Genomic DNA, 23441 nt, shown 5'->3' on the forward strand with positions numbered 1-23441 from the left:
GACTTCCAACATACTCTACATCTTGTTCTGATATGACCCCTGTGCTTTCAGATCGAATTCCTAATCATGTTGCCAATCTCTATTTCTGTCGTTTTCAGCCTCACAATTCTCTGAGATGTCCTGGCTCTCCAGGTCTAATCTCTTCTATTTTGACAGCAATACCTTTAGCTGCTCATGCCTTAATCTTTGAGATTCCATCACCCCTCGACCTCTGTTTGTACTTCCACTTCTCCATTAAGCCACACTCCTGAAAACCCAACTCTTTAAAAAAGTTGCCATGGATCTTAATACCTGCTTACATTGCACAGTGTCAATCACTACAAAATATTACTGAATAAAAGTTTTATTATACTAAGGCTACTATATAAAATTAGGCCATGTAGTGTAAATCCCTTTGCAGCTAGGAGTTGCCCATTCTAAACATTTTTTAATTTTCTAGGGAAAATTTTCATTTGTAAAAATATTTTTGAATGGTTTGGTTATAGCTATTGCGAAATATTAAAGAAAGTTAATCTGGACAATATTTGAATAATTCTTCTCGAGCCTATTCACAGAAGCCATGCATCCTTCTGTTAACAGCCACAATGCAAGCTTGTGAATTGATCTTGGTGAGATTCTTACCTACGTATGTCCTTTTCCTGACCAGTGGATGGATTCAAATATAATACATGGTTTGCTTCTCATTGCTCTGTTAGATTTTAGCTATTGTGGTGTATATACTGAAGAAGATGACTTTGACCCAAGCATTGGAAGGTAACACAGCCCTCAGACTCACACTACCAGCTACTGAGCACAGTAATGCTACACTGCTGTAGAGTGTTCTCACACCACAGACTTTTTCACTTTTGTAACTGAATACCCTGCAGTATGTTGCTGCCATAGAGAGTTCACTCATATTTAAAAAGATCATTTTTGCTCTGTCACACCACGAGAAAGTCTGCAGAGATACTGGAAATCCAAAGCAACACACACACAATGCTGGAGGAACTCAGCAGGCCAGGCAGCATCTATGGAAATGAATAAACAGTCGACGTTTTGGGCCAAGACCGTCCTGAAGAAGGTTCTCGGCCCGAAACATTGACTGTTTATGCAGTTCCATAGGTGCTGCCTGACCTGCTGCTTCTCCCAGCATTTTGTGTGTGATTTTTGCTCTATTCAAGGAAGAATCAGAGAAACAGGCCTTCACTAGCAGAGAGACCATGCAGATGCAATAGGTAAAAGCCTCCTGTCATGTAAAATTCTTTGATTCTATCTACAAAGCAAACTATAGTGAATAACTCTCACGCTAGTTTACAGTATTGATGATGATTTTTTTCATTCAAAAAAGCAGAAATTTGACATCAAGTGTTAAGTTTGCTGTAGTAGGTACAAGGTCTGTCACACAACATACTGCATGTATAATGGGGAATAGCAGTGATTTATTACCAGCACTGACTATAGATTAGGAGATTTAGTGCTGCACAGCCGGTTACCATATGAAGTAGCTGGGGGGAATAGACAGATGGAAGTAAGGGAAAACTAGGTAAAAGGTAATGCAACAGAGTAATGCATAGATGTATCTGGGTGAAATAGTGTGAAAGGTCAATCTTTTGGAGCACAGATCAGCTGAGCTGAATGACATGTTTTGGTATCATATGCTCAATGAATCTTGCTTCCAGCTCTTCATTTGCTGACACTAAGATCCTGCAACCTGACCTGCCTCACCAACGTGCTTCACAAAGTTTTAGTCAGGAGCGTTATTGACCTTATTTCATATAAGACCATGAGATCATAAGACATAGGAGCAGGATTTGGCCATCTGGCCTATCAAGACTGCTCCACCATTCAATCATGGCTGATTCTTTTCTTCTATCTCCCTGTCAACTCCAGATCTCGGCCTTCTCCCTGTAACCTTTGATGTCAAGTCCAATCAAGAACCTATCAATTTCTGCCTTAAATAGACCCAATGATCTGGCCTCCACAGCTGCATGTGGCAACAAATTCCACAAATCCTTTGGCTAAAGAAATTTCTCCACATCTCTGTTTTGAAAGGAAGACTCTCCATCCTGAGGCTATGCCCTCTTGTCGTAGAGTCTTCCACCATGGGAAACATCCTTTCTGTATCTAATCTGTCTAGGTCTTTCAACATTTGAAAGGTTTTAATGAGATTCCCCTCTCATCCTTCTGAATTCCAGCGAATACAGATCCAGAGCCATTAAATATTCCTCGTATGATAACCCTTTCATGCCTCCTCACCACTGACTCAACCTGCAAGTTAATCTTCAGAGTGTTCTGCACAAGGACTCCTAAGTCCTTCTGCATCTCAGATTCCTGGATTTTCTCCCTGTTTAGAAAATAGTCTGCACATTTAATTGTACTACCAAAGTGCACCACCATGCATTTTCCAACATTGTATTTCATTTTCCACTTTCCTGCCCATTCTCCTAATCTGTCTAAGTCCTTCTGCATCCTATCTGTTTCCTCAAAGCTACTTGCCCCTCCACCAATCTTCATATCATCTGCAAACTTGGCAACAAATCCATCTATTCCATCATCTAATTATTTATATACAGCATAAAAAGAAGTGGTCCCAACACCGACCCCTGTGGAACACCACTCGTCACTGACAGCCAACCAGAAAAGGATCCTTTTATTCCCACTCACTGCCCCTGACTAATCAGCTAATGCTCTAACCATGTTAGTAACTTTCCTGTAATACCACGGGCTCTTAACTTGGTATGCAGCCTCATATGAGGCAGCTTGTCAAAAGCCTTCTGAAAGTCCCATTTATCTAACCTACTTGTAATCTCCTCAAAGAACTCTAGTAGGTTCGTCAAGCAAGATTTTCCTTGAAGGAAACTATGCTGACTTTGTATTATCTTATCCTGTGTCACCAAGTACTCCATCACCTCATCCTTAACAATTGACTCCAACATCTTCCCAACCACTGAGATCAGGCTAACTGATCTATAATTTCCTTTCTGCTGCCTTCCTCCTTTCTTAAAGAGTGGAGTAACATTTGCAATTTTCCAGTCCTCTGGCACCATGCCAGAGTCCAATGATTTTGGAGAGATAATTTCTAATGCCACCCCAATCTCTAACCCTACCTCTTTCAGAATGCTAGGGTGCAGTTCCTCTAGTCTGGGTGACTTATGTACCTTTAGGCAGGGGTCCCCAACCTTTTTTGCACTGTGGACCGGTTTAATATTGACAATATTCTTGCAGACCGGTTGACCCGGGGGGTGGGGGGCAGATAGGGTTGCCAACAGACAAGAGTAGTAGTCAAGTACGTTGGGTTTACCCCGAGAAAGACTACAATGACCATGAAGCCTTGCGCGGGCACCAGTGCGCATGCGTGACCTGACGATTTTTTCTACAAATTGTTTTTGCTGATTCTGTTCGGGGGGGGGCGGGGGTGTTAATCACGACTGGAATATAAGTGATAAGTGGCTAATACACTCAATTTCATTTCTAAAAAGGTTTATCTACCAAATTTAATATTAAACACACAGCGTATATTTTCCTCGCATGAATATAGTGAGAAGTCAATTATCAGGGGAGGACAGGGGAGCTTGAAGTAAGTGTTGAACAAACTTCCAGTAGAAGTGACAGAAGCAGGTTCGATATTATCATTTAAAGAAAAATTGGATAGGTATATGGACAGGAAAGGAATGGAGGGTTATGGGCTGAGTGCAGGTCGGTGGGACTAGGTGAGAGTAGCGTTTGGCACGGACTTAGAAGGGCTGAGATGGCCTGTTTCCATGCTGTAATTGTTATATGGTTATATAAGTCACTTTTCAGTCAACAGCATCATAACATTTTAAGTAACGTTTGGATATTAAACACACAGCACATATTTTCCCCGTATGAACATATAAAATCATTGCAACACACCAATATCGCTGAATCAGCGGGAGCCCTGGGGTTGTTTTCCTGCAACAAGACGGTCCCATCGAGGGGTGATGAGAGACAGTGATACTCGAAGGGGGTTCCTTATGTCCAGTCTATTCCGCAATTTAGTTTTTGTTGCATTCATTGCAGAGATATTTTGGAAATGGAAGAAATGTTTTCAGTGTTTTCATGGCTATCCCAGGATATTCAGCCTTGACTTTGATCCGGAATGCCAGCAGAGATGTTATGTCAAACATACTTTTCAGCCCGTCGTCATTTGCAAGCTCGAGGAGTTGATCTCCTTCCCGCGCTGACATGGATAACGCGCGGGTAATGACCTCGCGTGTGTTCAAGCTCAACAGTGGCCGTGACAGGGAATGAGGAAAGGTGCAGCTGACTCCTGTCGCCAAATCATATCGTTTCCTCGCGGCCCGGTAGCACATGCTTTGCGGCCCGGTGGTTGGGGACTGCTGCCTTTAGGTATTTCAGCTTTTTGAGCATCTTCTCTCTCGTAACAGTAACTGCACCCACTTCTCTTCCTTCACACACTACAACATCAGGTGTACTGCTAGTGTCTTCACCAGTGAAGACTGACACAAAATACTCATCTAGTTCATCAGCCATCTCCTTCTTGTCCCCCGCTATTATTTCTCCTGCCTCATTTTCTCGTGGTCCTATTTCCACTCTCATTTCTCTTTTATTTTAATATACTTGAAAAAACTTTTACTATCCACTTTGATATTATTTGCTAGCTTGCTTTCGTATTTCGTCTTTTCCCTTCTAATGATTTTTTTAGTTTCTCTCTGTAGGGTTTTGAAAACCTCCCAATCCTCTATCTTCCCACTAATTCTTGCTTTGTTGCATGCCCTTTCTTTTGCTTTTACAATAGCTTTGACTTCCCTTGTCAGCCACAGTTGTATTATATAGATCTGGTTCAAACTCCCCTTCTCTAATTACTGGCTCTGCAGATTATAGGTTATTCTGTATTTTCAAAAGATTCAGTGAAGGTGAGAAACTAATCAATATGAAACCACCAGAAAACATAATTAGTAATTTCTCACCTGAGTGATATTCAAAGTTTATCTTTCACCTCATATAATTTCTGACACATACAAGCCTATTACAATATGACAAGGAGTTAACCTTATGGAATCACAATTCTAACAGTGCAGATTCTCATTTCAGTGGCATAATTGAGAGTTGCCAGCTGGAATCTGGTGCCATCAATTATTACAGGTTACATACATGATAATGAAGCATTTATAATGACTTTTACTGTTTGAAAGCTGTATACTATTTGCTTCTAAATAATTATTTATTTCAGAGTATTTTTCATTTCTTTATTCTGCCACATGCAGCAATCCAGAATTGTAAAAATGATTGTGTACATATGCAAAGACTTAGACTGGAACCATTAGACCATAAGACCATGGGACCATAAGACAGAGGAACAGACTTAAGCATTTTGGCCCAACAAGTCTGCTCTGCCATTTCATCATGGCTGATCTATTTTTTCTCTCAGCCCCACCCTCCTGCCTTTTCTCCATATCCCTTCATGCCCTGACTAATCATGTATCTTTCAACCTCTCCCTTAAAGATACTTAAAGACTTGGCCTCCACAGCTGCCTGACCAATCAAGAATCTAAAAACGTAAACACGAGGAAATCTACAGATGCTGGAAATTCAAGCAACACACACAAAAAAATGCTGGTGAACAGAGCAGGCCAGGCAGCATCTACAGGGAGAGGTACAGTCGGCGTTTCGGGCCGAGACCCTTCGTCTAGTCCTGACGAAGGGTCTCGGCCCAAAATGTTGACTGTACCTCTTCCTATAGATGCTGCCTGGCCTGCTGCGTTCACCACCATTTTTTGAGTGTGTTGCAAGAATCTACCACTTTTGTCTTAAATATACGTAGAGACTTAGCCTTCATAGCTGCCTGTGGCAATGGATTCCACAGATTTGCCACTCTCTGGCTAAAGAAATTCCTCCTCATCTCCATTCTAAAAGGATGCCCCTCCATTCTGAGGCTATGTCCTCTGGTCCTCGACTCTCCCGCAATAGGAAAGACCCTCTCTACTCTAATGAATTAAAAAAAAAGCCTGCAAATCTAAAACAGAACTGGGAAATAATAAAAATACTCTTCAGGTCAGAAAAGAGAAAGACACAATGTTTTAGGTTGATGGCCTCAAAAATAGTCCTTCTGTTTTTTGCCGCACAGATACTGCCTGAGATCTGAGTGTTTTCAGTCTTTTTTATTTTATAATGCAAATCAATTGGAGGAATATAAAATAATAATGAAGAGATTTGGATAAATATATGGATCTGCTACCCAGGAATTATGTTGATATTGTGCTTATTGTTGGAAGAAGCCTTCCAAAAATGACCCATGGGGAAAATAAAGTAAATGTGAAAATCAATCAGTCAGTATGATGACTTCAATGCTGAATCACAATCATTTTTTCTTTTGATATTACTGTTATAAAAGTCACATATTACTAACTTTAATAACACATGTAACCTTTAAAAATTGGTTCCTAAAAGCCAGATTGATTACACATAATCATTTATCGGGTCCTCGCTTTTTACTAGTTTCTCTCCCTAAGTTTAATTTTCAGCAGTTTAGATAACTTTTCAAAAAACCAAAAGTAGCTGATACAGTCAGTGTCCAAACTTGATTTATTTTCTTTGTTTATTAAATAATAATTTATTGTCATCATCTCAACAATACTCTCTTTCCTCTGGCTTCAAAGCTGCCATGGGCTATTTAATTTCCTCCTCAATATACATTTAAGTACAGGGTGTACCTAATAAAGTGGCCACTGAGTGTATGTTCACAGTCTTCTCCCGCTGTAGCCCATCCACGTCAAGGTTTGACATGTTGTGTGTTCAGTGATGCTCTAGAGTATGTGTGTGCCAAAATCCTAGGAGGTCAGCAGTTTCTGAGATACTCAAACCACCCCGTCTGGCACCAACAGTCATTCCATGGTCAAAGTCACTTAGGTCACATTTCTTTCTCATTCTGATGTTTCGTCTGAACAACAACAGAACCTCTTGACCACATCTACCTGCTTTTATGCATTGTGTTGCTGCCACATGGTAGGCTGATGAAGTATTTGCATTAACGAGCAGGCGTATAGAGGCACCTAATAAAATGGCCACTGAGTGTAAATCTACTAGCAGTTTTGCCATTTCACTTGTCTGCCACTGCCTTGTGTATGTCGACTCCTTTCATATTCTCTATTCACTTTGCTCACCTGGCCTATTTTCCACAATCCCGTCAAATCTTAGCTGGCTATTCTTTGACCGTTCGTTCAGTATTTCTGCAGGTATAATCTGATCATCACCTTCCATTGATGCGTTTGTATCAATAGAACCAATATTAACTCAAACTCTGGCTGCTATGTGTCTATGGTGCTGCTGCAAGTCAGATGTCTATTGCACCTGTGCATACATGTACTTGAGGACGTGACAGTAAACTCAAATGTTACTTTGGTTACCCCTACGGTGTGACCTTCATCTGTGTTTTTGCAGTCGGAAGGATGCTAACTGTAATGTTGACTTTGAAGCAAAACTTGAAAGTGACTAACTGTCTGAACCACTCATTGCCAGATCTGAGCAGACCACAGGAAGCAATAGCAAGGCTTGATCTTCTCTGCTGAAAGATCTCAGTGTGCAATGGTCATCCTGAATGCAAACATAACTTAGGTTGATTCTACGTGAAATCAGCTTATCAGTTGTTGAGAACATCATTTAGACATTTAAACACAAGAGATTCAGCAGATGCTGAAAATCCAGAGTAACACATATACAAAATGAGCAGGTGAAGCATCAGTTTCACTAACATCCAGTAATATCTCCCTTCTCAACCTTCACTCTTTTTCCATTCCCCATTGTGGCTCGCCTCTTGCCCCTTCTCTTCTCACTTGCCTCTCACCAAACTCTGGTGCCCCACCCATTTACATTCCCCATTACTTGGCTGCACCGATCACCTTCCAGCTTATATTCCTTCCCTTCCCCTCACGTTCTCATTCTGACTTCTCAATCCTTTCCTGTCCCAATGAGAGGGTCTCAGCCCAAAACACCCACTATTTTTCCTCTCCATTGATGCTGCATAACCTGCTGAGTTCCTCCAGCATTTTATGTATGTCACTCACTCAGACTTTTGTTACATTGAGGCTAGAGTACTCCAGTTCTCATGTGACCGGCCTCTTGTCGTCTAGCTCTTAAACGTCAGCATCTTCAGTGGTCTAATCCTAACTTGCACCAAGTCCTGCTCAGATGTCACCACTGCACACACTGAACAGAAATTACTCCAGTTTAACAAGAGTTTTATTTTATAATGACCATCGTTGCTTTCAAAACCCTCTACAATCTTACCCCCTACTTTTGAAATCTCATCTATAATGTAAATACACCTGTGAATTCTGACTATAGAATAAAATAGCATGCACAGAATCCAGAGTAATCTAAGAAACATAAAAAGGCTACAAATTGGATTCATTAGTGCCTGATTTTATGCTCATATCTTATACAAAAAATTTATGCATATATGTGGATGTGAAAGAGACACCCAGATTATGATTATGATTATGAGGACACGAAGTCCCCTTTTATTGTCATTTAGTAATGCATGCATTAAGAAATGATACAATGTTTTTCCAGAATGATATCACGAAGACACATGACAAACTGACTTAAAAACTGACAAAACCCACATAATTATAACATATAGTTACAACAGTGCAAAACAATACTGTAATTTGATAAGAACAGACCATGGCACGGTAAAAGTCTCAAAGTCTCTTGAAAGTCCCATCATCTCACGCAGATGGTAAACCTCCAGCATCGCCAACTTGCCGATGCAGCATCCTGGAAGCATCTGACCACAGTCCGACTCCGAGTCCGTCCAAAAACTCCGAACCTCTGACTACCTCTTCGACACTGAACACATCTCTGCCGAGTGCTTTGACCCCGGCCCTGGCAACAGGCGATAGGCAAAGCCGAGGATTTGGGGCCTTCGTCTCCAGAGATTCTCGATCGCACAATAGCAGTGACAGCAAAGCAGGCATTTCAGAAGTTGCTCTAGGTGTTCCTCTGCGCTTCTCACAGCTGTCTCCATCAAATCCGGATTGTGCACAGCCCCCTAGTTACACATAATTGATATTCATTCCAAACAGCCTTGCACGCTGCGTCGCGCCGTCATCTTCTCCTCCTCCCTGGCGTTACCTCTCAGGTGCCAGGGTCAGGAATGGCTCAGGTCTGGTCCGCAGCATTCTAAAGGGAGAAGGTGATCAGCTGGAAGTTGTGATACATATTGGTGCCAACAACACAGATAGGAAAAGGGATGAGGTCCTGAACACAGAATATAGGGAGTTAGATAGAAAGCTCAGAAGCAGGACCTCAAGGGCAGTAATCTCTGGATTACTGTCTGTGCCATGTGTCAGAGAGGGTAAGAAAAGGATGATTCAGCAGATGAATGCTTGGCTGAAGAACTGCTGCAAGGGGCAGAGTTTCAGATTTTTAGATCATTGGGATCTCTTCTGGTGAAGGTTTGACGTATACAAAAAGGATGGGTTACACCTGACCCTGAGGGGGATCAATATCCTCATGGGCAGGTTTGTTACAACTGTTTAAGCTAAGTTGTCAGGGAGATGGGAACTAGAGTGATAGGGCTGAGGATGGGGCAGTTGGTATACAAGTAGATGAGACTGTGAGGAAGGACAGGTGGATGACAGAACAAAATTACAATCTGTGGGATGAGTTGCTGTGTAGCAGGAGGGCAAAACGGCGTCAAATCAGTAGAAAGATGTGGCATAGGATCAGAAGATGTTGAATCCTTGTGTGTTGAGTTAAGAAACTGCAAGGGTAAAATAACCCTGATGGCAGTTATATACAGGTCTCCTAATAGTAGCTGGGATGTGGACCACAGAGTACAACGTAAAATAGAAAAGGCATGTCAAAAGGTTAATGTTATGATAGTCATAGGAGATTTTAACATGTAGGTCACTTGGGAAAATGAGGTTGGTAATGGATCTCAGGAGAGTGAGTTTCTTGAATGGCTTTTTAGAGCAGTTTGTCATTGAGCCTACTAGGCAATGAGCTATACTGGATTGGGTGTTATGTAATGAACCAGCGATAATTTGGGAGCTTAAGGTAAAATAACCCTTAGGAGGCAGTGATCAAGTTCAACTTAAAATTTGGTAGGGAGAAAGTAAAGTCCGACATAGCAGTTTTTCAGTGAAGTAAAGGAAATTCCAGTGGTATGAGAGAGAAGTTGGCCATAGTAAATTGGAAGGAGATGCTGGCGGGGATGACAGCAGAACAGCTATGGCTTGAGTTTCTGGGGAAAATGAGGAGGGTTCAGGATAGATGTCTTCCAAAAACAAAGAAATACTCAAATGGCAAAATAGCACAACCGTGGCTAACAAGGGAAGTCAAAGCTAATGGAAAAGCAAAAGAGAGGGCATACTACAAAGTAAAAATTAGCAGGAAGATAGAAGATTTTGAAGCTTTCAAAAACCTGCAGAGAGCAGCTAAAAGAATAATTAGGAGGAAAAAGATGAAATATGAAAGCAAGTTAGCAAACAATATCAAAGTGGATAGTAAATGCTATTTCAAGTATGTAAAAATTAATAGAGATGAGAAAGGTTATGGACTGCTAGAAAATGAGGCCAGCAAAGTAATAACGGGGGCAAAGAGATGGCAGATGAACTGAATGAGTATTTTGCATCAGTCTTCACTGTGGAAGGCACTGGCAGTGCGCCAGATGTTGAAGATTGTGAGGGAACAGAAGTGAGTGCAGTTACTATTACAAGGAAGAAGGTGCTCAAAAAGCTGAAAGACCTAATGGTATATAAGTCACCTGGATCAGATTAACTGCACCCTAGGGTTCTGAAAGAGGTAACGGTAGAGGTTGTGGAAGCATTAATAATGATCTTTCAAAAATCATTGGATTCTGGCATGGTGCCAGAGGACTCGAAGATAGCAAATGTCACTCCACTCTTTAAGAAAGGAGGAAGGCAGCAGAAAGGAAACTACAGACCAGTTAGCCTGAGCTCTGTGGTTGGGAAGATGTTGCAGTCAATTGTTAAGGATGAGGTTATGGAGTACTTGGTGACACAGGACAAGACAGGATAAATTAAGCACAGTTTCCTTAAGGGAAGATTTTGCCTGACAAAACTTTTGGAATTCTTTGAGGAGATTATAAGCAGGATAGGTAAAGGGAATGCAGTAGATGTGTATATTTGGACTTTCAGAAGACCTTAGATAAAGTGCCACACATGAGGCTACTTACCATGTTAAGAATGTTACTGACATGGTTAGAGCATTGGCTGATTGGTAGGAGACAGTGAGTGGGAATAAAGTGATCCTTTTCTGTTTGGCTGGCAGTACTAGTGGTGTTCCACAGAGGTCAGTGTTGGGATCGCTTCTTTTTATGCTGTATATCAATGATCTAGAAGATGAAATAGATGGCTTTGTTGCCAAGTTTGCAGATGATACAAAGATTGGTGAAGGAGCAGGTCGTGTTCAGGAAACAGGTAGGCTGCAGAAAGACAGGCAGATTAAGAGTATGGGCAAGAAAGCGGCAAATTAAATACAGTGTTGGAAAATTCATGGTCATGCACTTTGGTAGTAGAAGTAAATGTGCAGACTATTTTCTAAACAAGGAGAAATCCAAAAAATCTGAAATGCACAGGGACTTGGGAGTCCTCGAGCAGAGCACCCTAAAGGTTAACTTGCAGGGAGAATCAATGGTGAGGAAGGCAAATGCAATGTTAGCATTCATTCAAGAGATCTAGAATACTGGAGTCGGGATGTGATGTTGAATCTTGAGTATCATGAGCAATTTTGGGCTCCTCATCCAAGAAAAGATGTGCTGGCATTGAAGAGAGTTCAGAGGAGATTCACAAGGATGTTTCAGGGAATGAAAGCATTATCATATGAGGAATATTTGATGGTTCTGGGTCTGTATTTGCTGGAATTTAGAAGGATGAGGGGGGATTTCATTGAAACCTTTTGAATGTTGAAAGCCCTAGGCCGAGTAGATGTGGAAAGAATGTTTCCCATGGTGGGGGAGTCTAAGACGAAAGGGCACAGCCTCAGGATAGGGGGGGCATCCATTTCAAACAGAGATGCGGAGAAACTTCTTGAGCCAGATAGTGGTGAAATTGTGGAATTTGTTACCACAGTCAGCTGTGGAGGCCAGGTGGTTAGGTCTATTTAAGGCAGAGATTGATAGGTTCTTGATTGGACACAGCATCAAAGGTTAAGGGGAGAAGGCCGGGGAGTGGGGCTAAGGAGGAGATAAAAGGAGCAGCCATGATTGAATGGAAGAGCAGACTCAATGGGCTAGATGGCCTAATTCTGCTTCTCTGTCTTCGCTGGTCTAAAATCTAAAAGGGTGACAAGTATAGTACTGAAGGTGTTAGACTGAATGCACATAGAATACACAATAAAGTAGATGATCTTGTAACACAGTTAAAGATGGCAGGTAGGATATTGAGAGCACTGCTGAGTAATAGCTAAAAGCAGATCATATTTGGGAGCTTAACATCCAATGATACACATTGAATCAAAAGAACAGGTAGGTAAGCAGAGGGGGTAGGATGGCTTTGTTAGTAAAAATTGAAATCCAATTCTTCAAAAGAGGTTCCATAGGATCGGAAGATGTAGGATCCTTGTGGGTAGAGTTACGAAACTGCAAGGGTAAAAAGACCCTGCTGGGAGTTATATACAGGCCTCCAAACAGTAGACAGGATGTGGGATACAAATTACAATGGGAGATAGAAAAGGCATGTAAAAAGAGCAAGATTGCAAGAACAAGGGTAGATTGGGAAAATCGGGTTGATGTTGCATCCCAAGAGAGGGAACTTGTAGAATGCCCATGAGATGTCTTTTAAGAGTAGCTTGTGGTTGAGCCCACAAGGAGAAAGACAACTTTGGATTTGCTGTTCTGTACTGAACCCAATTTGATTAGGGAGCTTAAGGTAAAGGAACCCTTGGTGGACAGTGGTGTTCATATTATAATAGAATTCAGTTGCATTTTGAGAGGGATAAGTTAAACTCAGATGTCAGTATTACAGTGAAGTACAGGGTATTACAGAGGCATTAGAGAAGAGATGGCCAAATTTGTTTGGAAGGTAACACTAGCAGGGATGACAGCAGGACAGCCATGGCTGGAATTTCTTGGAGCAATTCGGAGGGTGCAGGATAGATACATCACAAAGAAGAATGTCATAACCATATATCTGCCACGCAGTCTACGTGCCCGCGCAGGTGGGCTGCAGAAAAGGTTGGGCAATCGCACTCATGTGTCTGCATGTTCCAGCTAATTAGTGTTTCATTCTGGTGGCACTTAACACCCTTCTTTAAATTCTATACTTGTCAAGACCTGACCAAAAGCACAGAAATGTTTATTGTTGTAATGTTTTTAAGTTACAAAACTTAACAGTTTGCTCCCTGCTTACCCTCATCCTTATCTGGGAAAGAGGATGACTGTTTTGCTTGATGCTGTAAAGGAGCAGTATTAAATATTTAATTATTGCTGCCAGCAACAGTGTTGGCATTAACGTTCAGTTTGAGTGTTTTAGTTAATGGCCTCTTGTCCTGGTGTTTATTGTTATTTTTCCTCAAATTCTCCAACAATTATTATTAACATCAGTGAACTGTTGACCCAATTCAGTCTCTCTCTCTCTCTCTCTCTCTCTATATCTATCTCTATCTCTATCTCTCTCTACTCTCTCTCTCTCTCTTATCTCTCTCGCTCTCTATCTATCTATCTCTAACTCTATCTCTCTATCTCTCTCTCTCTTATCTCTCTTATTTGCAACTGTGGCTGACAAGGGAAGTTAAAGATAGAATAAAAGCAAAAGAGGGCTATTAGAAATAAGCAAAAAAAAAAGAGGATTGGGAAGCTTTTAAAAACCAACATCTGAAAAAGGCATAAGGAGAGAAAAGCTGACGTATGTAGGCAAGCATGCCAATAATATAAAAGAGGATGCAAAAAGGTTTTTTTTTCAGATATATAAAGAATAAAGGAGAGGCGAGGGTGGATATTGAACCTGGGGAAGTCATAATGGGGGGGGGTGGAACGAAGAAATGGTGGACAAACTTAATAAACATTTTGCATCAGTCTTCACTGTGGAAGACACTAGCAGTATGCCAGAAATTTGAAGGTACTGAGGGGAGAAGGAGGTGGGAAGAATGAGTGCAGTTGCTATTGCTAAGGGGAAGGTACTTAGGAAAGCTGACAGGTCTGAAGGTAGAGAAGTCATCCGGACTTCTGGTTTCAGAAAGTGTTAGCTGAAGAGGTTGTTCAGGCATTAGTAGTGATCTCTCAAAAATCACATTTTGGAATGGTTCCAGAGGATTAGAAAATTGCTAATGTCACTCTGCTCTTTAAGAACAGAGGGGAACAGAAGGAAGGAAATTCTAAGCCAGTTAGCTTGACTTCAGTGGTTGGAAGATGTTGGAGTCCAGAATTAAAGATGAGAATTTGGGAATCTTGGAGGCACACATTAAAATAGACTGAAGTCAACATGGTTTCGTTAAGGAGAAATAATGCCTGACAAATCTGTTGGAAATCTTTGAAGAAATAATATGCAGGATACAAAGAAGAGTCAATTGATGTTGTTTACTTGGATTTTCAGAAGGCCTTTGACAAGGTACTGCACATGAAGCTGGTTAACAAGAGCCCATAGTATGACAGGAGAGATACTACTATGATAGAAGATCCACTGATTGACAGGAGGCAAAGGGTGGGAATAAAGGGGGCTTTTCTGATTGGCTGCTGGTGACTAGTGGAGTTCTGCAGAGGTCAGTGTTAGGACAACTTCTTTTCCTGTCAATGATTTAATGGCATTATGGGCTAATTTGCGAACAATACAAAGATGATTGGAAGGGCAGGTAGTGTTGAGGAAGCAGGGAGTCTTCAGAAGGACTTAGCAAGATTAGGCGAATGGGCAAGGAAGTGACAGAATATAGTGTTGGGAAATATGTATATGTAATGCACTTTTATAGAAGGAATAAAGACATAGACTATTTTCTAAATGGGGAGAAAATTTAAAAATCAGAGTTGCAAAGGAAATTGGGAGTTCTTGTGCAGGATTCCCTGAAGGTTAACTTGTTGGTTGAGTCAGTGGTAAGGAAGGCAAGTGCAATGGTAGCATTCACTTTGAGAGAATATAATGCTGAGTCTTTATAAGGTATTAGTCAGATTGCACATGGAGAATGTTGAGCAATTATGAGCTCCTTATCAAAGAAGAGTCGTGCTGGCATTGGATATGGTCTAGAGGATGATCATGGGAATGATTGTGGGAATGGAAGTGTTAATATATGAGGAAGAGTTGATTACTCTGGGCCAGTACTCATTGGAGTTTAGAAGGATGATGAGGGATCTCATTGAAGCCTATTGAATATTGTAAGGACAAAAAAAGTGGATGTGGAGAGGATGTTTCCTATCGCTGGTGAGTGTAGGCCCAGAGGACACAACCTCACAATAGAGGGACATCCAGTTAGAACAGAAATGAGGAGGAATGCGTTTAGCCTGAGTGGAGTGAACCTGTAGATCTCATTGCACAGACGTCCAGGGAGAACAAGTCTTTGGGTACATGTAAAGCAGATGTTGATTAGTCAGGACATTGAAGATTATGGGGAGAAGGCAAGAGAATGGGCTGAGAGGGATAATGAATCAGTAGTGATGGAATGGCAGAGCAGACTTGATGGGCCTAGTAACCTAATTCTGCTCCAACAGTCATATGGTTTTATAAAAAGCAATTAATCTGGATTAAGTCCATTCACGATCATTTCCAGGTAAAATTATGCCCATCGAAAAGCTTCTGTTTGAAATATGTCATAAAGCTTTTGAAGGTTTCCTAGCCTTCTTTGTGTTCCAAATGATAGTGTGAGCCAAGAATTGCATTTTTGTCTTTTATCAACCTAACATAGAGTATCTTTTAGGGTGCAATCTATGGCCATTGCGAACTCATAGTACAACCAGGAGTACACTAGCACTCTCAAAATGCTCAAGGAATGCACCAAGCAGTAACAGACCATTGAAAGCGGTATTCTGCTCTTGTCTGCACACCAGACTAGTCAGCTTTAGAGCTGATGCAGGCTGCTAAAGCAATGTTTACATAGTGAGCTACAAGTAAGTTACAATGAATGTTTTCTGCAACATTTAGCTGCAGAGATACTCACGTGATATTGCCCAAGTGGTGAAAATGCTACCAACAACCCATTGCAGGCAGTGCTGGTGTGGTATTAGAGTACTTACCCATTTAGAGGGTGTTGGGGGCGTCAAAGCAGCAGTGAATTCCTGTTCATCTGCAGAAAACATTTTCCCAGAAAATCTACAAAGATGCCACAACATATCTAGTCTACAACTTGGCTACCCAGCTTGAGCCTGACCTAATTGCATGCAACTATCAGACTGGGGAATAAATCCATTAAAAGTTCCTGGGTTTCAGTAAGTTTAGGCCTCTTTACAAGTAAGTATACTAAGGCTCAGTAGTTGACTTAGATACTGTCTACACAACTCAAGCCTGATGGGACTGGATTGCAAGTGTTGAATTCAGGTCATGTCTGATATTGAACAAGGCATGTCCTTGAGTTCAAGGTTGGATCAGATTGGCTATAATTGGGTCAGGTTTGATTCAGATTTTAGTTTCACACTCGAACCTGGATAGATCTCCAACCTGGTCCTCTCTAATGAGTAATATCTCCACAGCTGAGATTTCAATGGCTGTCATCACAGTGTTGTAACATGCTTTGGAAAATCCTTCTAACATTAATGTGGACTACTCTCTCTGCAGAGATCAAGGTCTCCCTAGACCATTAACTTCCTCATAGAACATGCAACATAAAACATAGAATACAGAGCAAGTCAACACAGTATAGGCCCTTTGACCTGCAATGTTCCACCAAACGTTTAATATATGCAAAGATCAACCTAACCCTTCTCTCCCAAATACCATGTACCTATCTAAATAAATGTCGCTAATGTCTCTGCCTCTACCACTACCTCCAATAGTGCGTTCCAGGCACTTCTCACTCTCTATGTAAAAAACACACATTGCCCCTATAGTTTCTTCCAATCACCTTAAAATTATGCTCTTCTGTATCAGCCATTGCTGCCTAGGGATAGAGGTATTGCCTATCCATTCAACCTATGCCTCTTGTCATCTATCTAGTCACGTCTCATCCCCCTTCACTCCAAAGAGAAAAGCTCTAGTTTGCTCAGCCTTTCCTAAGACCTGCTGTCTAATTCAGGCAGCGTCATGGTAATTCTCCTCTGTACCCTCTCTAAAATTTCCACATTCATCCTATAATGAGGTGGCCAAAACTGAACACAATACTCCAAGTGCGGTCTAACCAGAGCTTTAATGAGCTGCTCTTGACCTCCACACTGCTAAGAATCCCGACATTGACCTTGCACTCTGCCTGCAAGTTCGACTTTTCGAAGTGTATCATTTCATACATCGAGTTTGCCCATAATGATGCCTATTAAATATCTCGGGTATTTTCATCAATGAGAGGTATTCAGGTTGTGGACCAGCAGAAAGTTATCCTGAATGACGTGTTTCCGGGAAGCGTTCACTTAAAGGGATTTGGAACTGGCCAAGTGTTAAGGAATGGATCATGGAGGCAAGGACTACTGTCTGCTTCCTTGACTGGCCACACTAATTCACAGTCCTATCATGGGCAAGCCGCAGTATCATTGTGGATAACATCACTTTTATGGAGGAGCCTGGTGGAGGTACCAGAGCCTCCACCAGACAAGTCACACCCAACATTAAATGTATAGGACGTACAAAGTGAACGGTGCTGGGGGATGAGCAGAATGTGGATTCAGAACCTGAAAGACATGTAACATAGGATGAAGGGTGGTTTATAGTGGCAGGGAGCAGCACCAAGATCTTCGTTTTCCAGCAGGAAACATAGCCCTGCATCAGAACAGGAGAAGAAGGGGGAAGATGCCTGAATAAGAAATGTTATGGTGGTGGGAGGATGGACTGAAGGCAGATTTGCAAGAAATAGAGGAGATGTGGATGAGGGCAGCATCAATGGTGGTGGAAAGTAACCTCTGTTCTGTGAAGAAGATGGACACCTCAGATGTTATAGACTGAAAAAGCTAACTAGTGGAGTGGTGTTGCAGCAACAACCCGGCACTCAACGTCAGTGAGACGAAAAAGCTGATTGTGGACTTCAGGAAGGGTAAGACGAAGGAATGTATACCAATCTGCATAGAGGGATCAGAAGTGGAGAGAGTGAGCAGCTTCAAGTTCCTGGGTATCAAGATCTCTGAGGACCTAACCTGGTCCCAACATAGCGACGCGGTTATAAAAAAGGTAAGACAGCAACTATATTTCATTAGGAGTTAGAAGAGATTTGGTATGTCAAGAAATACATTCAAAAACTTCTATAGATGTGCCGTGGAGAGCATTCTGACAGGCTGCATCACTGTCTGGTATGGGGAGGGGCTACTGCACAGGACCGAAAGAAGCTGCCGAGGGTTGTAAATTTAGTTGGCTCCATCTTGGGTACCATCCTACAGAGTACCCAGGACATCTTCAAGGAGCGATGTGTCAGAAAGGCAGCGTCCATTTTTAAGGACCTCCAGCACCCAGGGCATGCCCTTTTCTCACTGTTACCACCAGGTAGGAGGTACAGAAGCCTGAAGGCACACACTCTTTCAGTCCTGTGCAGTTTCTTCCCCTCTGCCATCCCATTCCTTAATGAACATTGAACCAGTGAACATAACTCACTTTTTAATATATATTATTTAGATTAGATTAGATTAGATTATGAGGACACGCAGTCCTCTTTTATGTCATTTAGTAATGCATGCGTTAAGAAATGATACAATGTTCCTCCAGAATGATAGCACAGAAACACAAGACAAACCAAGACTGAAAAACTGATAAAAACCACATAATTATAACATATAGTTACAACAGTGCAAAGCAATACAGTAATTTGATAAAGAACAGATCATGGGCATGGTAAAAAAAAAGTCTCAAAGTCTCTTGAAAGTCCCATCATCTCACGCAGATGAAAGAAGGAACAAAAATGCTCCCTGCCATGAGCTTCCAACGCCACAAACTTGCCGATGCAGCACCCTGGAAGCACCCGGCCACAGCCGACTCTTCAGTCCATCCAAAAACTTCGAGCCTCCGACCAGCCCTCTGACACCGAGCACCGAGCACCATCTCTGCCGAGTGCTTCGACCTCGGCCCCAGCAACAGGCAATAGGCAAAGCCAAGGATTTGGGGCCTTCCCCTTCGGAGATTCTCGATCGCACAGTAGCGCGGCAGCGAAGCGGCATTTCAGAAGTTTCTCCAGATGTTCCTCCATGCTCCTCACGTCTGTCTCCATCAAATCAGGATTGTGCACGGTACCTACTTACAAATACGATATCATTTCAGAGCAGCCGCGCGAGCTGCGTTGCTCCGCCATCTTCTCCTCCCCTGCTTCTCTTAAACATTTCTGTTTTTTTGCACGATTTTTAATCTATTCAATATATGTAGACTGTAATGTATGTATTTATTTATTTATTCATTATTTTCCTCTTCTTCTATATTATGTATTGCAATGAACTGCTGCTGCTAAGTTAACAAATTTCACGACACATGCCGGTGATAATAAACCAGATTCTGATTCTGAGCTCATCCTGGAGACAGGTGCATTGGAGATGGAGAAAATGATAAAAGAGAATGGCATTTTTGCAAGTGACACGATGGGAAGAGATATAATCAAGAGTCAAGATAGTGGTGAGAGTCAGGAGGTTTATAAAAAGTATCAGTAGATGCTGTGTCTCCAAAGATGGAGACAGAGAGATCGGGAAAGGGGAGAAGGATGTCAGAGAGAGACATGTAAATTTGATGGCAGGGTGGAGGTTGGAGGCAAAGTTGATGAAATCGATGAGCTCAGCATGGGTACAGGAAACAGCACCAATGCAGTAGCTGATGTTGAATAGAGAGAGTTGGAGAGTGTTACCAGTGTAGGCTTGGAACATGGACTGTTCCATTTTATCATTCTTGAATTGGATTTTTAAAAATTTTTGTCATGTGCACTGAAATACAATGAAAAGCTTATCTTACAGACTGTTCATAGAGATCAAATCGTTACACCATAATGATTTATCATGGTCTCCTTAAAGATATTTGTTATGAAAAACTTTGATACTGCTTTGTTGTCATATCGTTATATTACTTTGTTTTGCTGTGTATATCTCCTAATTAACTTTATGTTTCATGCCTGTTTTATTTGGCAACTATATCTACGAAGTGCATTGGCAGTATTCGCCATGGTATAACTACTGCTGCTGCAATGCATTCACAACGCTTCCTCAATATATACAAATTGTTGAGACCCTTAGGTGACACCTGATTTATTTAATAGATTTTTATGAGCAAGAATGATTCGGATCAACTGTGCATTATTTTCAGACTGTCTGAAAGCGTGCCACATCCATGAAAGGTAATTGCTGTTCTAATGCCAGAAACTGTCCAGTTCTGGTCTCCTCACTATAGGAAGGATGTGGAAGCATTGGAAAGGGTACAGAGGAGATTTAGAGAGTATGGATTATGATCAGAGATTAAGGGAGCTAGGGCTTTACTCTTTGGAGAGAAGGAGGATGAGAGGAGACATGATAGAGGTGTACAAGATAATAAGAGGAATAGATAGAGTGGATAGAAACATAGAAACATAGAAAATAGGTGCAGGAGTAGGCCATTCGGCCCTTCGAGCCTGCACCGCCATTTATTATGATCATGGCTGATCATCCAACTCAGAACACTGCCCCAGCCTTCCCTCCATACCCCCTGACCCCCGTAGCCACAAGGGCCATATCTAACTCCCTCTTAAATATAGCCAATGAACTGGCCTCAACTGGTTCCTGTGGCAGAGAATGCCACAGATTCACCACTCTCTGTGTGAAGAAGTTTTTCCTAATCTCGGTCCTAAAAGGCTTCCCCTCTATCCTCAAACTGTGACCCTTCGTTCTGGACTTCCCCAACATCGGGAACAATCTTCCTGCATCTAGCCTGTCCAATCCCTTTAGGATCTTATACGTTTCAATCAGATCCCCCCTCAATCTTCTAAATTCCAACGAGTATAAGCCTAGTTCATCCAGTCTTTCTTCATATGAAAGTCCTGCCATCCCAGGAATCAATCTGGTGAACCTTCTTTGTACTCCCTCTATGGCAAGGATGTCTTTCCTCAGACTAGGGGAACAAAACTGCACACAATACTCCAGGTGTGGTCTCACCAAGGCCTTGTACAACTGCAGTAGTACCTCCCTGCTCCTGTACTCGAATCCTCTCGCTATAAATGCCAGCATACCATTCGCCTTTTTCACCGCCTGCTGTACCTGCATGCCCACTTTCAATGACTGGTGTATAATGACACCCAGGTCTCGTTGCACCTCCCCTTTTCCTAATCGGCCACCATTCAGATAATAATCTGTTTTCCTATTTTTGCCACCAAAGTGGATAACTTCACATTTATCCACATTAAATTGCATCTGCCATAAATTTGCCCACTCACCCAACCTATCCAAGTCACCCTGCATCCTCCTAGCATCCTCCTCACAGCTAACACTGCCACCCAGCTTCGTGTCATCCGCAATCTTGGAGATGCTGCATTTAATTCCCTCATCCAAGTCATTAATATATATTGTAAACAACTGGGGTCCCAGCACTGAGCCTTGCGGTACCCCACTAGTCACCGCCTGCCATTCTGAAAAGGTCCCGTTTATTCCCACTCTTTGCTTCCTGTCTGCTAACCAACTCTCCACCCACACCAATACCTTACCCCCAATACCGTGTGCTTTAAGTTTGCACACTAATCTCCTGTGTGGGACCTTGTCAAAAGCCTTCTGAAAATCCAAATATACCACATCCACTGGTTCTCCCCTATCCACTCTACTAGTTACATCCTCAAAAAATTCTATGAGATTCGTCAGACATGATTTTCCTTTCACAAATCCATGCTGACTTTGTCCGATCATTTCACCGCCTCTTCCCCAGGGCACCACTGCTCAATACAAGAGGACATGGCTTTAAGGTAAGGGGTGGGAAGTTCAAGGGGGATATTAGAGGAAGGTTTTTTCACTCAGAGAGTGGTTGGTGTGTGGAATGCACTGTCTGAGTCAGTGGTGGAGGCAGATACACTCGTGAAGTTTAAGAGACTACTAGACAGGTATATGGAGGAATTTAAGGTGGGGGGTTATATGGGAGGCAGGGTTTGAGGGTTGGCACAACTTTGTGGGCTGAAGGGCCTGTAATGTGCTGTACTATTCTATGTTCTAAAGACAGTAGACAAAGTGAGCCTCAGATGAACATGGGGTTTGCCAATCACCAATTTTCTTTTTATTGCAGGTATTTAGGAATAACAAGACCATTGACATATCCAGTCAGACAGAGCGGGAAAGGCATGGCCAAAATGATCCTTTGTGTATGGCTTCTGGCTGCATCTGTCACACTACCACCTCTCTTTGGCTGGGCCAAGAATATCAACGATGACAAGGTTTGCCTGATCAGCCAAGACTTTGGTTACACCATTTACTCTACGGCAGTGGCATTCTATATTCCCATGTCAGTCATGCTTCTCATGTATCACCAGATTTTCAAGGCTGCCAAGAAGAGTGCTGCCAAGCATACCTTCACTGGATTCCCTCGGCGTGGCAATATGAACATGGTTGAGGCAGATCACAGAGGGGTTAAGCCACGCAAAGAGTCAGAGGAATGTACTAACTTTACCCGTCTTCTCAAAAATGAGCGTACGAACATGTCAATCTTCAAAAGGGAACAGAAAGCTGCAACCACTCTTGGCATTGTAGTTGGAGCATTTACTTTATGCTGGTTACCATTCTTCATACTTTCCACAGCAAGACCTTTCATATGTGGCACCAAGTGCAGCTGTATACCAATTTGGTTGGAAAGAACGATCTTGTGGTTTGGATATGCAAATTCACTCCTAAATCCTTTTATATATGCGTTATTCAACCGAGACCTGCGGACAACCTATCATAATCTGTTGAGGTGCAGATACAGGAATATTAATCGTAAACTCTCTGCTGCAGGAATGCACGAGGCTCTGAAGCTAGCAGAGAGGCCAGAACTGGTACTGTAGGCAGAGCATGTTCTCTGAAACAGAAATACCTCAGGAAGAAAAGAATTCTCTTTGAAAACTATTGTTGCTGTAAAATGGGCTCTTATGCTGAAAATACTTTATTCTTCAGATATCCTTCATGCATCAAGGATACTGGACTGAATCTATAAACAGTTCAGATGAGTACAGGGGCAGTGGGACATACAGGCTCCTTCCCTTTGATGCTTTGGTACCTTTTTGTATGCATGCTGCGAAGTGGATTAACTCAGCAAATTGGAGTTTAAGGTGTCAAAGATCACCATGCATTTTGGAAATATTGCTGGGTAGAGTACACTCTTCTTACTGGCACTTGGCATTGCTTATATTAATGCTTCTCCTGGGTCTTCAAAACATCACAATGCATAACCTTTCCTTGTGATGTTTCCATCCAGCTCTCCAACCCACTTTTCCCCTAATCT

At 42.1% G+C, this 23441-nt stretch overlaps 1 protein-coding gene across 1 annotated transcript in view; it reads left to right on the forward strand.

The window, feature by feature from the left end:
- Window positions 1-23004, forward strand: part of LOC140185946 (5-hydroxytryptamine receptor 7) — a 37143-nt gene extending 14139 nt beyond the window's left edge. The window contains exon 2 of the mRNA XM_072239743.1: window positions 22251-23004. Within this exon, the coding sequence (XP_072095844.1) occupies window positions 22251-23004 (754 nt within the window). The remainder of the gene's footprint in view (window positions 1-22250) is intronic.
- Window positions 23005-23441: the final 437 nt, after the last annotated feature.

This window comes from Mobula birostris, chromosome 21, assembly GCF_030028105.1.
Source record: "Mobula birostris isolate sMobBir1 chromosome 21, sMobBir1.hap1, whole genome shotgun sequence".
NCBI lineage: Eukaryota > Metazoa > Chordata > Chondrichthyes > Myliobatiformes > Myliobatidae > Mobula > Mobula birostris.